The following is a 17,560-nucleotide window of genomic DNA, read 5'->3' on the forward strand; positions in this document are numbered from 1 at the left end:
CTAGAACACTGGCACTCTCACCCAAGAATGGGCCAGGAGAAACTGGAATGAGAAGCCAAGGGTCCAGAAGCTAGACAGGGAAATCTCTGCTGCCCTGTTCCAGGCCTTGCCCTGCCTGCCTGGTGAGAAGGTCTTCCCTTTGGTTAGTCCAGGAGTTGAAGGAAACCCACCCACCTACACATCTGGCATATGAAGAAGCCTGGGAGGCTGGCCAGACCTAAATTGATGGCTTGGGGCTTTCCCAGGCCTAACGTGCACAGGAACTCAGCCCCTAGGGAAAAATATTGCACCTCAAGTAGGTTAGCATTTGATCATTTGTCGATTAAATGTCCATTCATTGGTTTTAGGTTATAAATATTCTTGTTAAGAACTATGGAGATTTGTATTTGTTTGCCATGGAAGATTCACGATTTTGCTTCTTTCTTTTTTGAGATGGAGGATGTAACTGGTATAGCCAGCACCAGATTGGGCACACGCCCATCTCTCAGGGCTGTGAACCACAAGTGTGGTAGACTCCAAGGGCAGGAGGCAAAGCTCTTTTAGCTTCCTGGGCCCTTGACCATCTGTGGATCTACACATTTCAGAATATCGAGCCACCAAAGGACTAGAAAAGAGGAGAAGATTTGATTTTGGCTTTTACTCTGAAAATTCCAAGTTGAGAAAGGAATTAGGTGCAGGCTTCTTATTACAATCCTGTAGAGCCCCAGGACAACCACCAAAAAATGCTGGGGTCCTCTGAAGATAACTGATCCTATCAATCCACCTGGTACGGCCCTAGCAGCTCTTGCAGGAGCCGCTCCTCCTCCTGGAGTCCACCAGGCAGCTCCTCTAGATCCTGCTCCTCCTGGCCGAGCCCCTCCTTTGTGGGTCTGGGGGCGCCCATGGCTTGCAGCTTCTGAAACAAGCCTCTGCAGCTCTCTCTCTCTGCATGGCTCATCAGGCTCAGGTTCAGGGCGAAGCGCCCGGTGCCGGCCAGGCTGCGCAGGATCCCCAACACCACCAAGCGGTCTGCCGGCCTCACGTGATCGGCCAGCACAATCAGCAGCTCCCCTAGAAGTCCAAATCCCACGTCTGTCTTGAAGAGCTGTCCTAGCTTGGCACCTCCAAGCTGTAGCAGGGCCTGGTAGCGCTCTGGCCCACTCCGCAAGTATCGCCGCCAATCACGGTAGAACTCTGCTGAGGTCTCAGGCTGCAGGCGTGTTTTCTCCTAGATCACAAAAGAAGAAAAGGGAATCCAGAGCTCTTCCAACTGCTCTGTGACAATGGGAATGAGGAGAGCCCGTGGGTTTTCATCTAAGCTCTGGTACTGCTCTCTGAGCACTGGGAAAGCTGTGGTCCCAATGGGTCTCATTTTCAGATGAGGAAACTAGGGGTGGAACAAGGGAGGGAGGGGCCCAAAGAATCCAGGCCATGCTTCAAGATTCTCAGTTGTACCAGGATTTTCCTACTGATGAACGGAAGAGCGAGTCAGGGTTTACTCTGAGCAGGGCAGAGGGGATGACTGAAAGAACTCAAGGTGAGTGTTAAAGGGCTCCGACAGTCTGGGTCTCCCTCTCAACACTGCCACTGGATCATTATACTATGTACATATAACCTGGAGCAACCCCAATCTGACCTGTGAATACAGGTCAAAGAACTGACTGAAGGAGACCTGCGTAGCCCTCCTTTCTGACTTGTTCTGCCCAATTTAACTCACCCCCACCATTCACTGGTTGCTTTTCTTTCTGAGATTGGAGGCAGAAACCTGCCTCTGTTGGCTTCACATGAGAAATAAAGAAAAGTATGGTTTGTAAGAAGATAGGACTGGAGATTTAGGGCAGAGAATCCCGCTGGGCCTCACCTACCTGGCAGATTTCAGTGGTTTCGTCCTGGGAGGTCTTTCTCTGAGTACTGTGACAGTTCCAGGGCACAGTCTTCTTTTCTATCTTATCCTTCTGCTCCAGTGGCTTCAGATGTGATGCAAGGACAATACCCCTGTGGGCAAAGGACAGATATTAGGGGATGGGTATGAGGTGGCTGGACATTATATGATATAGGCTGAACCTGTTGGCAGGCCAATATGACAATAACGACAATAACAACAATAACAACAACAGCACCAATAGCTGACAGCTTTTGAGCACTTCTCATGTGCCAGACATTGTGCTTAGAAATCTTACATGTGATAACTCATTTAATCATAATAATGGTTACTCTCTTTTTATAGATGAGCAACAGAGGCTCAAAGAGGTTAAATAACTTGCACAAGATCACTCAGGTAGCAGAGGGTAGGGATAGCACTGAGCTCAGAATTGTCTAACATCAAAGCACATGCTCTTATCTACCTTTGTCCACCATAACAGGAATGCATGAAAATAGCATTAAGCCAACCTGAACTCTTCATAGGAAGCAACCCTCTGTTCCACTGCCCGTAACTTGGCAGCGTTCTCTCGTTTGTACTTCTCATCGGCAGTGAGTGCAGCTTGCAGCTCTTTCTCCAAAGCCTTGAAGTCAATGATGTCATTCCTTTCCATGGCCTGTGCCTGGGAAGGCAAAAGGAATGGACACAGGGGAAGGTCAATAACAGGGGGAAGAGTGTGCATCTGGATTCTTTACTAGCCCACAAAATGACACAAAAGCACTCTGGATATCTTGTCACTTATGTTGGGGGGTGTTACAAAAATCTCATTCTCTACTGAGGGGAGCTGAGTTGCACACTGAGAACTTGCTTAAGACTTGCCACTGAAAATAGAACAGAATCTTGACTTTCAGTTTGGAACTCTATCTTAATTTTGTTCTTTGCCTCAAAACACATCTTAATAATAATTCAGCTGAGGAGGCATTTGGGTCTCAAAATTCAGTCCCTTCACTCTTCCATGTGGGCAGTTATGATAGAAGACCTTACACAAAAGCTGAACTATTAGCTATGCTTGAGTCAGTGATAAAATTTCATCCATCATTAAATAATGGAAAAGGATACTTTTCACCCAAGCCAGATGCAACGTCTGTGCAGGAAATCAAGTAGAAGTGGCAGAGGAAGGGGCTTAATGACCCCTCTCCCCAAATCCCTCTGTCCAGCCCAGGGCTGGACCACAGGTCCCTAGGTATTTGGGCGACCTCTTTAGTTCTGCCACCGTTCTCCTGTAGCCTCCGAGTATCTGAGATTGATTCTACAGGAAGATCACCTACATGGGTTCTAGTCTTGGCTCTGGTATTTATTTGCTGTGAGACCCCTTTGAACCTCAGACTCTCAGTGCATTGATTTAGATTTTGTAGCGGAGTCATTATCAACAGCCCAAGAGCAGGGAAGCAGGAGGTCCGCATCCAACCTCAAAGCCCTCCACCTCCACCCCAACGTGAGTAAGTTGAACCCCAAAAAGGGGGTTGGGCTGGCCAGGACCTGAACTCAGGTGTCTTGGCTCCTGTCCAGTTCTGAGCCCTCCCCAGTCATTGAATAAATAGAAAAACTAACCCTTCCGTCCCCTGACCTTCACCCCAGCAGCCCTGGCTTTGGTTCCCTTGCTTTCTTTGGGGATCCCCAAATACACAGAAACAAGACAGCTCAGCGTAGACCACGCCCAGCAGCTGTGGTTGCCCAGCAACTGCTCTAACAACTTGCCCACGTGATCAACCCAAAGGCCCCCGACTCCGTTCAGGGTGGTCTCAAGGCGCCTGATCAGATGTATGCGACCTCTGGCCTCACTCTCTTTGGAGAAACCCACGCCTTAGTTTGAGGATCCACGCCTCCACCTTGCTAGTTCCTGTGTCTGCGGCCGGCATTCCTCCAAGCTGGTCCTCAGGCAGAGGGCTGTCCTCCGCAGCAGAAACGCGACCGCGGCGTCGTCAGGGTCCTTCCGGACGGCGGGCGCAGACGGTGGCGCGGCGTCGGACGGAAGTGCCCTCCTCGGCGGCCTACTGGAGCTTTTGGCTGAGCAGGCGGGAGGTGAGCTGGCGCGGGTCAGTGGTATGGGAAGGTTGCTTCGGGTGGGGAGGGAAATTAAATAATGTCAGATCTGGAAGAGACGTTGTGTGCTCCCTGCCCTTTTCACTTTACAGATCGGTAAATTGAGGCGTGGAGCGGGAAAGGAAATGAAAGCTACCCAGCACACACCTCCAGATTCCAGGGTTCTCTCAGTGTTGTCCATCCGTAAAATACCTTCCATGGGCAGGGGTCGTTCTCACTGTTAAGCTCCCTCTCTCACTCCTTCTTCCATCCGTGCCGTCTTCACTTTTCTGCCAAGCTCCCTCTGTTCTTATTCTGTTTTCCTTTGAGAGCCTACCTTATAGCGGGAAACTGCAATGAAATCTGTCTTCTCTGTGCCTTGCTGGAGTCAGTCATTCATTCGACAAATACTTATCGAGGCTTTATTTTGTGCCAGGCCCTGTTCCAAGTGAAAAAAAAAAAAAAAAACCCCTGCCTAAAGAAGAAGTGAGGAGGTGACAGTAAACCCATGAATATGTCAGCTAATGATAAATGTTAATAATAATAAAACAGTGAAAGTGGGAGTCGGAGAGTGTGTGTATGGGGCACTTTTTTGGAGTGGCAAGGGAACCTTTCTCAGAGAAGATGACATTTTAGTAGAGAACTTAATGAAATGAAGGAATGAGGTATAAATATCTAACGGAAGAGCATTTCGGAAGAGAATAGCAAGTACAATGGCCCCGAAGCAGAAATGAGCTTGATTTGTCCTATGAACAGCTTTCTATACAAATTTCTGCAGGCCTTTCATGGATCTTGGAAGAATGAGATGAGCACAGATGTGATAGCTCTTTGGAAGTAAAAAGAATTTATGCATGTGAAAGTTTCCATAATAATTCACATTTAATTACCAATCCTCGAAGCTCTTAATTCTCTATTTTATCTACACTCGGCACTCAACAGGTGGCATTGAGGAGATGGAGAGATTAACCTAGTGCAAGAAATAACAGTATCTCAAACATTTTATTCACTTAACATTTATCCAGTTCCTGCTGATGCAAGCTGAATTGACAGGTGGGCACAAGGAACACAGGGTTCCTGTATTCAAGAATGGCCAAAATGCTAGATAACATTTATTGAGCCTAGGACTCTGATCAATTCTTTACACAGACTATTTTGTTTAATTCTCACAACCTTTTGTTCAATGGGAATTATTCACTCCATATTCCAGTTGAGGAAACAGGTTTAGAGTGAAGTAGTTTACCCGAAGTTACATAGTTATTAAGTGACAAAGTTAAGATTCACATCCAGGTCTTCCAACTCCAAAGCTCAAGTCCTTAACCCATGCTCTCTTCTGTTGTTTATTACTTGTAAGCTGTAGAGTTGGTGAGGGTAATACAGGTAACTGCCTTCAAAACAATTAAATTCTGGTAAAGGTCCAGTAAGGCTATATCGGCATAGGGGAGAGAGAAACCGAGGATCTCAGAAAGCTTGAAGGAGGTGGCATTTGAGCTGTACTTTGAATAGAATTTCAGTAATTGAAGTATAGAAAACCCATAAAATACTTATTAACTGCAAAGAGAAAACAAGTAACTTTACAATAGAAAAGCCTGCCAGACATCTTGGTAATCAGGCGATTAAGTTATATCACCACTAACGAGACAAATTAAAATCATATACCACCAGAGAGTAGATGCACTAAAAAGAATTCAGCATCACTTCTGTGATATCCCTGCCAGAAATGCCAGAAATCCCTAATTATGAGGAAACAGACAAACCCAAGCTAAGGGATATTCTACAAACTCACAAGCCTGTAATCTTCAAAAGTGTCAAGTCATAAAGTCAAGGAAAGACTGAGGAACTGTTCCATAGTAAAAGAAACTAAAGACTTGACGACTAAATGCAAAAATGCAGTCCTGGATTGGATCCTTTACTATGCAGGACATTATTGGAACAGTTTGTGAAACGTGACTGGGGGGGTCTGTGGTTAGGTGGTCATAATGTGTCAATAGTGTTTTTCTGATTATGTACGAGAATGTCCCTGTTTGTAGGAATCAGACACTAAACCAGCGGTTGACAGACAGAAATTTTTCTATAGTAAATATTCTAGGCTTTTTGGGCCATATGGACTCAGTTGCAGCTACTCAGCTTTGCTGTTACACTGTGAAAGCAGCTGTAGACAATATAAATGAATGAGCATGGCCATGTTCTAATAAAGCTGTTCTTATAGACATTGAAATTTGAATTTCATGTAATTAATTTTCATGTATCATGAAATATTCTTTTGATTTTTCAACTGTTTAAAAATGTCAAAGGCATTCTTAGCTTGGGGGCTTGTGAAATCAGGCGGCAGGCCAGATTTAGCCACAGGCCATAATTTGCAAACTCCTGCACTAAATAAAGTTTTGGGGTGACGACGCATTGTATCAGCAACTTATTCTCAAATAATTTAGGAAAAAGAAAGATTTGTACTATTTTTGCAACTTTATGGTATTAAATTATTTTACAATTAAAAATCATTTTAGCATTAAAAAAGAAGTGGAAGAAGAGTATGTAAACAGTGACAATGGGTAGAAGAAATAGGGAATGTCCAGGGCTTTGAGGGGACCACTCAGTGGGTTGATGTAACTGGAGAGGGGCTGTGTGATGGGATATGGTCAACTATAAGGCTTGAAAGGTGGATCCATGGAGGCCTTCATTACCTTACCAGAATCTCATTCCTCTTCTCCTTGCATTTTAGCATCATGGATACTGACTTGTATGATGAGTTTGGGAATTATATTGGCCCAGAGCTAGATTCTGATGAAGATGATGATGAATTGGGCAGAGAGACCAAAGATCTTGACGAGGTAAGGCGTAAATTGCTTTTTTTCTCTCTCTCTTAAAAAAGCAATAAAGTACTGAATCCACTCTGCTCCCATAATACCTGTTTATATCTCTAACATTGTCCTCTTTGTGATATGACTTATTAGGGTTCTTATACTGCTCCTAAGAAAACTTAGCTATTGAAGTTCCGAAAGGAAATATAAGGTAGTCACCTTTTCCAAGCACAGGTGCCCTGGGAAGTCCTTCATAAGCTCGGGTTTTGAAAGATGAATAAAAGCAGGAAGAGAAGGTGCAGACTCCTATGACTCCCCTTCGGGAGAGCTATGGAGGATGAAGTCCAGATGATTTGAGGCTTGCAAAAGACTCCAAAGATGGCTTTTATATTTTAGCACTGTTCAGAATAAGAAGTAAATAGGCCCACTGCTTATCGATGGAGGTGTGGCATTAATGAAACAGCAGGGAAGCAGGGCAGAAGTCCCGGCTGCCATCCCATCTGTCTTCTCCATCAGAGAAAATGTCCTTCAGACTAGAAAAAAATCGAATAAACACTGGAAAAGGAAAAGTAAATTTGAGCCGTATAGGTGAGGCTAAAAGAGAGCATCTCGCGGACTTGAGTATGTTCACGTCTCCAGGTCCACCATATGCATTGGGTCCTACCTAGGTGGGGTGGTGGAGGAGACCTCAAAGAGGGAAGCTCAGAGCCTCTGTGGTCATCTTTAAGAAACTGGGGACTGGCTGTGGTCCTAGAAAGTGAATCAGGCAATTCGTCCTACTTTGCAAAGATGGAGATAAGGCATTGCATTTCAGAAACTATAGGCTAATAAGTGTGATATGCATCCATGGTAAAAATTATGGACGGAAATTTAACACAGATGACATCGAATACTTAGGAAGGTTATATGAGTTTATAAAAATTTATTCTTGATACAATTACTAGTTTGAGATATTATAGGTCAGAGGTGTGCTGTGGATATTATGTATCTTGATTTCGGCAAGGCTTTTGAAATCACTTTTCTTATAAACCAGTTATTTTCTTTTTTAAAAATATTATTTTAAAGCAATATTTTTTATTATACAAGTAACTCATGAATATACTCTTATTCAAATCAGATAGAAAATATTCTTTGGTTCTTAATCCATTTCACTCCCCAAGGTAACCACTGTAACTCATTATGTCCTTGTGGAAAAATAGAGGCTGAGTCATAATACAAGGAAAAGTCACAGCTGTTGAACAATGGGGCCCAAAGAGTTTGATTAATGGATCACCACCAGAGCTCTTGTGACATGCCCCTAGCATCCATGCTTGGTCCCATCCTTTTCAACCTTTTTATCAGTGACCTAGGTGAAGATAGAGAAGAGAAGTTTCTAATATTTGCACATCACATAAGCTAATTATTGGATAATGGAATGTAAATTCAAAGTGATCCCAACAAACTTGAATTCCTGGCTAAATAGAGCCCAAGAATTCATTAAGTATTTATAGAGCACTTACTATTTGCAAGGAATCATAATGCTGAGAGAGCCAAGGCATTATCTCTGCCCTGCAGGAATCTACAGCTTGCCAGGGGAGATGAAGTACATGCAAAAATATTTATGAGATAGGGAAGGACAAGTGCCATTTAGATCATATTAATTTGTATTCATAATAGTAGTATATAAGGAGGCATTCTTCCTGGCTGGGATGACCAAGAAAGATAACTGAGGGAAGTCACATTCAAAGTAGACCTGAAGAAAGGGTAGGCATCTGTAGAGACAGAAAGTAGAATGATTAGCGACTGTGTAGGTTGGGGGCGTGGAATTGGCGTGGAATTGGGGGGTAATAGCTAGAGGATACAGAGTTTCCTTTGGGGGTGATAAAAATGTTCTAAAATTGATTGTGGTGATGGTTGCACAACTCTGCATATACTAAAAACCATTGAATTGTGCATTTAAAATTGGTGAATTCAGTGGAATGTGAATTATATCTCACTAAAGCTATTAATAACAACAACAAAAAAGAATGGTTAGGCTGTGTGTGAATGTTTTTACCTCGGTGCAGAAGATTGAGTTAATCATACTCTAGCTCATGCTCCTTGATATTATTGCTTGCCAAGGCTGTGCTCTTATTTAACCTATTAATTCCTTTTTATCTCTCATACCTGTTACCGTAGTAATTGATCTAACATATGTGTGCTTTTTGTTTGTGTGAGTTGCAAAGTGTACAGTTGCATTGTATATGTGCATTAATTTAAGTACATTAATTTAAGTAAATGGTATCCTGTTATCTGTATCATTCTGTTTCTTTTGCCACTGAGCATGTGATGAGTGATGCATTTTAGGATCCAGCTCTGTTGCTGTGAGTATGTCTAGTCTGTGACAACTTGCCGTTCAGTTCTCCCTGCTGTGCGTTACTTAGCGATGGGTACCCCAAGTTACCTGCCGTCAGCCTTCCCTCGACACATAATACTGCAGTGAATATTCTCAATTTTATGCACCATGTGAAAATTTCTTTGGGTTATATTCCCAAAAACAGAGTCGCTGATCATAGGATCATATTTATACTTAATTGTTTATACTAAGTACCATCAGATTACTCTTCAGTGTGACTGCGTCAGTCTATACTCCTTCTAGCAGAATAAGAGCTCCTATAACCTCCTCGTCCACATGGGATGCACAGATTATTTTTAAACATTTTTTTTATTGAGACATATAGCAGTGAGATGCATAGAATTTTGATAATGGAAACCGGAAAGAGGGAAGGGCATTCTAGGCGTACAGTGAGCAGGGGCCCAGAGGTGGTATGTTCAGAGAAAATGATTTCCCCTTCCAATTTCCAAAGTGCAGTTGCTGGAGGACAGCTGGGAGTGTGAAGCTGAGGAGGAGGGGCCACACTGGAGAAGGCCTTGAGTGGGAAACTGGGAGTAAGGGTGACATGATCAAAGCAAGATGCTGGGATCCTTTAGTGAAGGGAGGGTCAGGAGGCCTGCAGAAGTTCATCACATTGGAAGGATATAAAGATGAAGAGTTGGGTCACTGTTTGAATGTTGGGGGAGAAAAAGAATGGGGGGAGCTGGATGACCAGATGAACACTGGTTATAACAGACAAAAGGAAGTGATAAAAAGATGCTTTTTTAGTTTTACTTTAGACTTGTCAAATTGAGCTACCGTCAGGACACTCAGGTAGAAGTAATTATAGGTAGTTAGAAATTATTACATAAAATCATACACCTAGATTCAACATACATCTAGCAGTATGAGGCAGGAGGAAACTGGCTTGATAGCTATTTTGAAGCCACCACCAGTGGAATATGTGCGGCTACCAAAAGAGCTAATGTAATCTTAGGTCACATTAATACAAGTAGAATGTAAAGATGATAGGAAGTGGCCGGGCAACTTACCACTGGAGGGTTTCGTGTTCTTTTTAAGAAAGAAGTTTACATGCTGGAATTTGTGTGAAGGAAAACAAGCTCCCACCACTACATCTACCCACCTCTCTGCATCTGTGCCATATGCCTTCCCTCCTGTTCTGATGAATGATTAGTTCGTTTCTGTCGACTAGAAACTAGATCCCATCCTTTCACGTGCTCAACACGTTCCTCCAGCAATGTTCCCCTCTCTCCTGCGTTACCAGTTTTCCCTCTCTACTAGAGCATCCCCATCAACATACAGACTTGCTGTTATTTCATCTTTAAATCCTCTCTTGACCCCATATCCCCCTTCAGTTACTTTCCATTTTCCTGCTTCCAGTGCAGCACATCTCAAAAGAGTTGTTGATAGTTGCCATCTCCAAATCCTCTCCTCGCATTTCTCTCAAACCCACTTCTGTCATTTTGCCTCTCCCATTCCACAGAGACTGCTCTGGTCAAGGTCACCAGTGACCTCTGCCCCAGACCCAGTCTTCATCTTACTTGACCTGTTTGCAGCATCTGACCGACCCAGCTGATCACTCCCTCCTTGAAATTCCCTCTTCCCTCAGCTTCCAAGGAACCCCCAGGTTTTCCTTCTCACTGGCTGGTCCTTCTCAGTTTTCACTGCTGGTTCCTCCTCATCTCCCCAACCTCTAAACATCAACAGGCCCCAGGGCTCCATTCCTTATACCTCTTCTCTATCTACATTCATATCCGGCCTATCAAATATACACTAAGGATTCTCAAATATGTATCTCTATTCTGGACCTTTCTCTCGAACCTCAGGTTCGTATGTCCAAGTTCCTTCTTGGTATCTCTATTCGGTGTTTAATAGGGCATCTCAAACTTAGCAGGTCTTACACTGAGCTTCTCCCCCTCCCTGCCCCCTGCTCCACCCCCAACCTGCTGCAGTCTTTCTCATCTCAGTAAAGACAGTGCCATTCTCCAGTGGCTCAGGTCAAAAACCTTGCCTCTTTTTCTTTTTTTTCACACCTACTGTCAATTCATTAGAATGCACTTTGACTCCACCTTCAGAGCATACCCAGAATCAAACCTCTCCTCACCACCTTCACAGCTACCACTTCAGTCCAAGCTACCATCACTGTCATCTCTTTCCTGAAATATTTGCAGTAGCCTCGTAACTAATCACCCTCCTTCCAGTATATTCTCAGTATGGGAACCTGAGCGATTCTTTTAAAACAATGATCTGGTCATATTCTCTGCTCAAAACCACTAGAGCTGGGTTTCTCAGCCTTAGCACCATTGACATTTGAGACCAGATAATTTTTTGTGGGACTGTCCTATGCTTTGTAGGATACTTAGCAGCATCCCTGGCTTCTGCACACTAGATCCCACGCATGCATACCCAGTCGTGACAACCAAATATATCTTCAGACATTACAAATGTTCCCTGGGAAGCAAAATTGCCCCTGGTTGAGAACCACTGCCCTGGAGTAAAAGTAAATTCAGATTACTTAGAATGATCCAGAAGATCTGACACAACCACCTCCTAGAGATCTCTGCTTACACGCTTCTCCCCATCATTGACTGCAGTCTCACCGTACTGGCTTTTTGGCTGATCCTCTTGGCTCAGGGCCTTCGCATTTGCTGTTTCAGCCAACTAGAATGCACTTCCCCAGCTACTTGTTGAACTTTCTCTCTTCTTTAAGATTTTTGCTCAAATGTCATCACTTCTCTTTTTGCATTGCTATATTATCAATACCTAGAATAGTGCCTGGCACATAGTAAGTGCTCAATAAGTATTTGTTGAGTGAATGGTGTTCCAAGATGTTTTGGAACATAAAGGGTGGTGTAGTAGCCTCTTTTAGTTATTTAAAGGATTTTTTAGCGGAAGAGGCATCACTTTGTTCAATGTTGCTGTGACCATGAATTAATTTATAGGGAGGTACATTGGAAGTTGTTTAGAGAGACTGACTTTCTAACTGTGACTTCCAACAGGGAAATGGCCTGTCTCATGAGTGAGTGCCATGCTATTGGAAGTACTCAACGGGCAGGAATATATAGAAAGAATTCATTTAACAAGGCCTGCTGTGTGACAGACACTGTGCTGTACACTGAGGATACAGGACAAAAATCACTTAAAGAACTCCCATCTGATGGTATTCCTAATGTGTGAGAAGTTGCAGGATAGTGTCCAGAAAAGTGCCTGGTACATGGCAGGTGCTCATTAAATATTTGTTGAATGAATGGCTAACAGCTAAGCCACAGGACCTCTCATCCAGCTCCAAAATGTGTTGTGTTCTCATGTGTTACCCATGTGAGTGCATTGAACGGCATTACTGCAGGGCAGAATACATATCAAAGCCTTAAGTACGCCGCCCTTTGGGCCCAGCAATTTTACTTCTGGAATTTGTCCTAAAGAAATAATGATGTTCACAAAAATGGGAGTACAAAAAGTGGTTTATTTGCTGTTTATTGAAACAGCAAATGCAGAGGCCCTGAGCCATGAGGGTTGATGTTTGTAGTGCTGAAAATTAGAAACCACCTCTGTGTTAGAAAATAGGGAATTGGTTAAATAAGTTGTGTGGTAGACCGCAGTCATCAAAAAATATAGAATGTAAATACCTACATCGTAGATTTTTTTTTGCTTGTCTGTTTTCTAGTTACTTGTGTACTTTCTGATTATCTATGTTACAAAGTTCTCTTGAACAATTTTATTGAGATGTAATTCACATGCCACACAATTCACCTATTTAACATGTACATTCACTGGCTTTTAGGATATTCAGAGTAATGCAACCATCATCACAGTCAATTCTAGCATGTTTTCATCATCACAAAAAGAAATCCCATACTCTTTAACCATCACCCTACCCCCCCACTCCCAATTCTTTCATTCCCCCACCTACCCACCCAGCCCTAGGCAATCACTAGGCTACTTTCTATCACTATTATAGGTTTGCTTATTCTGGACATTTCATATAAATGGAATCCTACAATATTTGTGTCTGGTTTCTTTCACTTAGCATAATGTTTTCAAGATTTGTCGATGTTGTAGCATGTATAAAGTATTTTTCTTATTGCTAAATAATATTCCATCATATGGATATACCACATTTTATTTATCCATCAGCTGATTGACATTTGGGTTGTTTCCACTTTTGACTCTTATGAACAATGCTGCTATGAACATTTCTTTGTAAGTTTTTGTATGAACATAAGTTTTTGTTTCTCTTGAGTATGTACCTAGGAATGGAATTGCTGGGTCACATGTAACTGTCTAAAGTTTTGAGGAGCTGCCAAACTGTTTTCCGAAGTAACTGTACCATTTTACATTCCCACCAGCAGTATATGAGGCTTCCAACTTCTCCACTTCCTCACCAACACCTGTTATTTTCTGTCAGAAAAGTATTTTTCAAAAATAATTCTGTGAATCAAAGTGAAAAATTTTAAAGATACAGACTTGTTCACGATTTCTACCTCTGGATCCTGGCTTTGCCCTTGGAAGAAGTTATTTTTTCCCTGAAAAGGGTGTGTGGTGATGAGCATTTATTTTCTCCTATCTCAATCCACTTGTGACCAGTGGCCCATGTTAAGGAAGAGGCTAGTATGAATGAGGAGAGCTGTGTGTAGCCATGGCTTATAGTCTTCTCTTTGTGAAGGATCAGGCAAGGGTAGAACCTGCCCTGCTGACTCTTTAGCACAACTCAAAATCAAGCTGTCACACTTGTGAAGTCACTGCCCTTAATTCATGTGATATAGTCAGTCATTGAGCAGGAAAAGTGCATGCATCTTACAACTCCTTCCCTCTTGCTTTTAGATGGATGAGGATGACGATGACGATGATGTAGGTGATCATGATGAAGATCACCCTGGAATGGAGGTGGTGCTGCATGAGGATAAGAAATACTATCCCACCGCTGAAGAAGTGTATGGTCCTGAAGTGGAGACCATAGTTCAGGAGGAAGACACCCAGCCGCTCACAGGTAAGTCAGGAGTCACTGGCTTGGCAGGTGAAATTGAAACTAGAACGCTTCATTTCATCAGCATTCTCGAAAGCTGAATGAATGAATTGATTTGTGTTTCTTTTCTACTGTCAAATACTGTTTCTGGATTGAGATTCAGTTAACCTCGTTTTAATATTCAGTTAAACTCATAGCTTGTTACCAAGCACATAGGAGTATTTCTTTATTTATCTAATATATGTTTAGGTTCTTGAAGACTTTTTAAGTTCTTTTTAAGAACTTTTTAAGTTCTCCCTCTGGTCTGATAAGTTTTCTATTCAAATAATCCCAACTCATTTAACCAACCCTCACAGTGCTTACTTTCAAAGTAGTCGCATTTTACAAATTCAAGGAGAGATTTTGGACTGACATTGACCTCAACCTATATCCAGTTCCTCTCCCTACCTCCCACAAAAATGAAGCCCAAACTCGTTAGTCCACGATTCAAGATCCTTCACTGTCTTGTACGAAACAGCATTCCCAGAACTTTCTCAACAAGTGATCCTTCAAAACAACATAAATTGGTACCATGTATCATACGTTCTGCAGGTTCAGTCTAATGGAACAGAGCTCTATATTTTTATATTTTCTGCCTACCTGCACATCACCACTTTTTTTTTCTTTCCCTAGAACCCATCATTAAACCAGTGAAAACCAAGAAATTCACTCTGATGGAGCAGACATTACCTGTCACAGTGTATGAAATGGAGTAAGTTATAATGTCTCTCAGCCTCTCTGTATGAATAGCGTCGATTCATTTTTTCATGGACATATTAGGTGGGTTGTGGTTGAAGTAGCCAGTGAATTGCAAAAGCAGAATCTCTCTACAGTTTGCCAAAATCTTCCTTCAGTTTATATGGTGCTGGGATATTTAGATGCAGTCTGAACTTTTCTCTTGCCTCTCATCCAGATCTCAGCTTCTTTTTCTCTTCTTCTAAACCTTTAGTTTAGTATTGAAAATCGGCCTTTGAGACAAAGAGTATTAGGTATTATAATGTCAGTGTTGGGCCACCAGAGCCTATTTTGACTTGGTAAAATGGCTAAGTGTTTTGGGAACATAACTCTATTTTTAAAAAGAGGGCCTAAGTAGTTAGATATATGTATAGAATAATTTAGACTGTTCATACTGCAGACTTTTTGAAAATATTTTCATTTATGAAATGCACTCGTAAGGCCTTCATATGTTAAAGTACTTGAGACTTGTTATTAGTTAATGAAATTATCGTGTTTTTTCTTTTAACCGTGTTGTCATCTTGTATGTCTGAAAGAGTGGGGTCCCTTCTGAAATGGTCGCCTCACCTGCCATCACTCAGACATTTTGGAAACAACTTTTCAATTATCTTCAGAATTTGCTTCATACTTCTTTGTGTTCTCAATAGTGATTTTTAAAAATCGCCAATCTTTGAAAACAGACTTGATTTTTTGAAGAGCCAAAGTCATCTGAAGCCTACTGGCCATAAATAAAGTGGGTGATAAGCAAGAAAGAAAGTGCTGGTTTTGGTCAAGATGGAAGTCCTCTGCTCAGCACTGTTACTGCGCTGATGTTTTCTTGTTAACTAGCTCTGACGGCAGTTTTGAAAGAGAAGTTCCCAAAGTGATTTCAAGTCTCCTTAGCATCAGTGGAATAAATGGGTAGCATCTCGCCTGAAGGGATATTATTTCTATACGTGCGTTAGTTCTGGTATTTAGTTTTGTTTTTCTTCTTCCTTGCTTTTTAAATCTCATTGTTTTACTGCTGAAATCCTTATGACATTTCATGGGTTGTGTCACCACATGGATAAGTCTGTTCGATTTCCATAGCTAGAACTGTGTAGATGTAGAAATTCACGTCATCTGCCTCTGAGCGTTCTCCTGGTGGTGTGAAAATTGTTCCTGGCCAAAAATGCCTAAAACACCTTTGCACCACTCCCCATGTGAAAACTTTTGCCAAAGTCTCTTTTCTCTTTTTTTTTTCCCCCCTCTTTTTAGCTTCTTGGCAGATCTGATGGATAACTCGGAGCTCATCAGAAATGTGACCCTTTGTGGCCACCTTCATCACGGCAAGGTTAGAAAACTTTTGACTACTTGGAACAGGGTTTCTTTTTGTTTTCGCCCATTTTTTAAGCCTTCATCACAGGTTGGGGTTTGAGCCCAGAAAGCTGGACCTCCTGAATGTGGGGGGCCTCCATGCCCATTGTGAAACCTTACTATGACATTCTCACTTTTTCTGAGCAGCGAATGGAGCCTGTTACTAAGCCACTTGCATGTCTGAACTTTGTGTCTACATCTAGACGGAAGAGGGAAAATTGAGCCTTGCTCTGATTTTATATGTTTTCATTTCCCTGGAGATGCTTGTCCAAGAAAGATTGCATCTTTCATTTGAAAATAATCCTGTGGCTTCAGTGTTAATCCATCGCTGTCCCATAATCCTCCTGGTTCTCTTCTCCTTATCTCTAAATGTGTGGTATGTTGGGAGCTCGGGGAAGGGTAGAGTAGATTTTCCTCTGTGGTCGGCAGGTCTTAACCTTCTCTTTCCTTTCAGACGTGTTTTGTAGATTGTTTAATAGAGCAGACTCACCCGGAAATCAGAAAGCGCTATGACCAAGATGTAAGTAGAAATTCTATTGAGGGTATGGGATGAACCATTCAGAATCTACAGGGGTGTGTCTCTCTTCTTCTTTCAACTTCCCCCTGTCATTATATATAATGACGCCTACAAAGTGCTGCTTTATAATTGTGTAATCTCTATTAATAGCCTTTAAGAAAATAATTTCAACTTTCTTAGGAGCATAGAGAATATTAACTTGCAGTATTTTTCGATGATATGCTCTGCACTTGAGATCCCTCCTCTGTTCTGATATATCCTGACATTTACAGCCTATTTTTTTCCTGTCATAATATTAAAAGCCTCCTCTATAAATATAATACAATTGGACCTTGTTCTTTTCATGATAAATTTAAATGCCTGTGAATGAAGCCAAGTGTGGCTGCAGGTCTCAGAGCAATAATTGTTCAGTCTCTGCCAGATTGACTGTTTTGATGTGCGGGGGTTCCTTGAAGGCTGGATGTATCTCCCTTTACCACTCTAAGAATTCAGTGAATTTAATATAATTTAGCTCTCCAGCCATACCTGGTCTTCAGTGACCACCGCCAGTCCCCCAAAAAACACACATCCAGGAGCATTTTCCATCTGGGAGGACACTGCTCTCAGTGTCTGGAATTTCTGTAGGGACACCCTGCTCTCTTCAATCTATTCTCCTTCTGGGGCAGAAACCCTTGAGTTGGGAGGTGGTGAAGAAAAGTGATTGATGGTTCATGCAGAAGAGGAGTCTGAATTCAGGTGGTAACGGTAGTTCTTTTTTTTTAAGCTGTGCTACACTGACATCCTCTTCACAGAGCAAGAGGTAAGTGTGCCTTGGGAAATCCAACTGTTGCCCACACCAGACCCAGCAGCAGTAGTTTCGTAGGGGAACTTTTACGATAACACTTTCGACCGTACCGCACCC

The 17,560-nt window shown here is 42.4% G+C and overlaps 2 protein-coding genes across 7 annotated transcripts in view; one reads left to right on the plus strand and one right to left on the minus strand.

The window, feature by feature from the left end:
* Positions 1 to 618: 618 nt before the first annotated feature.
* On the minus strand, positions 619 to 3,806 carry CCDC103 (coiled-coil domain containing 103). Of its 3 annotated transcripts, none has more exons than XM_011377126.2 (4): positions 3,730 to 3,806; positions 2,371 to 2,522; positions 1,845 to 1,974; positions 619 to 1,207 (listed from the first exon to the last, which is right to left on the minus strand). In XM_011377126.2, exons 1-4 carry the CDS (start codon positions 3,757 to 3,759, stop codon positions 755 to 757), a joined length of 765 nt encoding a protein of 254 aa, XP_011375428.1. In that variant the 5' UTR covers positions 3,760 to 3,806; the 3' UTR covers positions 619 to 754. The 3 variants fall into 3 exon arrangements, with proteins under 3 accessions (XP_011375428.1, XP_023377291.1, XP_023377290.1); XM_023521523.1 differs by lacking the exon at positions 3,730 to 3,806 and adding an exon at positions 3,468 to 3,547; XM_023521522.1 differs by lacking the exon at positions 3,730 to 3,806 and adding an exon at positions 3,452 to 3,547.
* The window catches only part of EFTUD2 (elongation factor Tu GTP binding domain containing 2), a 35,456-nt gene continuing 21,679 nt past the window's right edge, over positions 3,784 to 17,560 (plus strand). The window contains exons 1-7 of one of the 4 annotated variants that reach the window (XM_011377127.2): positions 3,784 to 3,922; positions 6,639 to 6,747; positions 13,892 to 14,057; positions 14,706 to 14,784; positions 16,044 to 16,119; positions 16,597 to 16,662; positions 17,423 to 17,458. In XM_011377127.2, the coding sequence (XP_011375429.1) occupies positions 6,643 to 6,747; positions 13,892 to 14,057; positions 14,706 to 14,784; positions 16,044 to 16,119; positions 16,597 to 16,662; positions 17,423 to 17,458 (528 nt within the window). In that variant the 5' untranslated portion in view covers positions 3,784 to 3,922; positions 6,639 to 6,642. Of the gene's footprint in view, positions 3,944 to 4,862; positions 4,973 to 6,638; positions 6,748 to 13,891; positions 14,058 to 14,705; positions 14,785 to 16,043; positions 16,120 to 16,596; positions 16,663 to 17,422; positions 17,459 to 17,560 lie in introns of those variants that run through there. The other 3 variants (XM_011377129.2, XM_023521520.1, XM_011377128.2) reach the window with 3 other exon arrangements.

The sequence above is a fragment of the Pteropus vampyrus genome, unplaced genomic scaffold (genome assembly GCF_000151845.1).
Source record: "Pteropus vampyrus isolate Shadow unplaced genomic scaffold, Pvam_2.0 Scaffold306, whole genome shotgun sequence".
NCBI classification, from domain to species: Eukaryota; Metazoa; Chordata; class Mammalia; order Chiroptera; family Pteropodidae; genus Pteropus; species Pteropus vampyrus.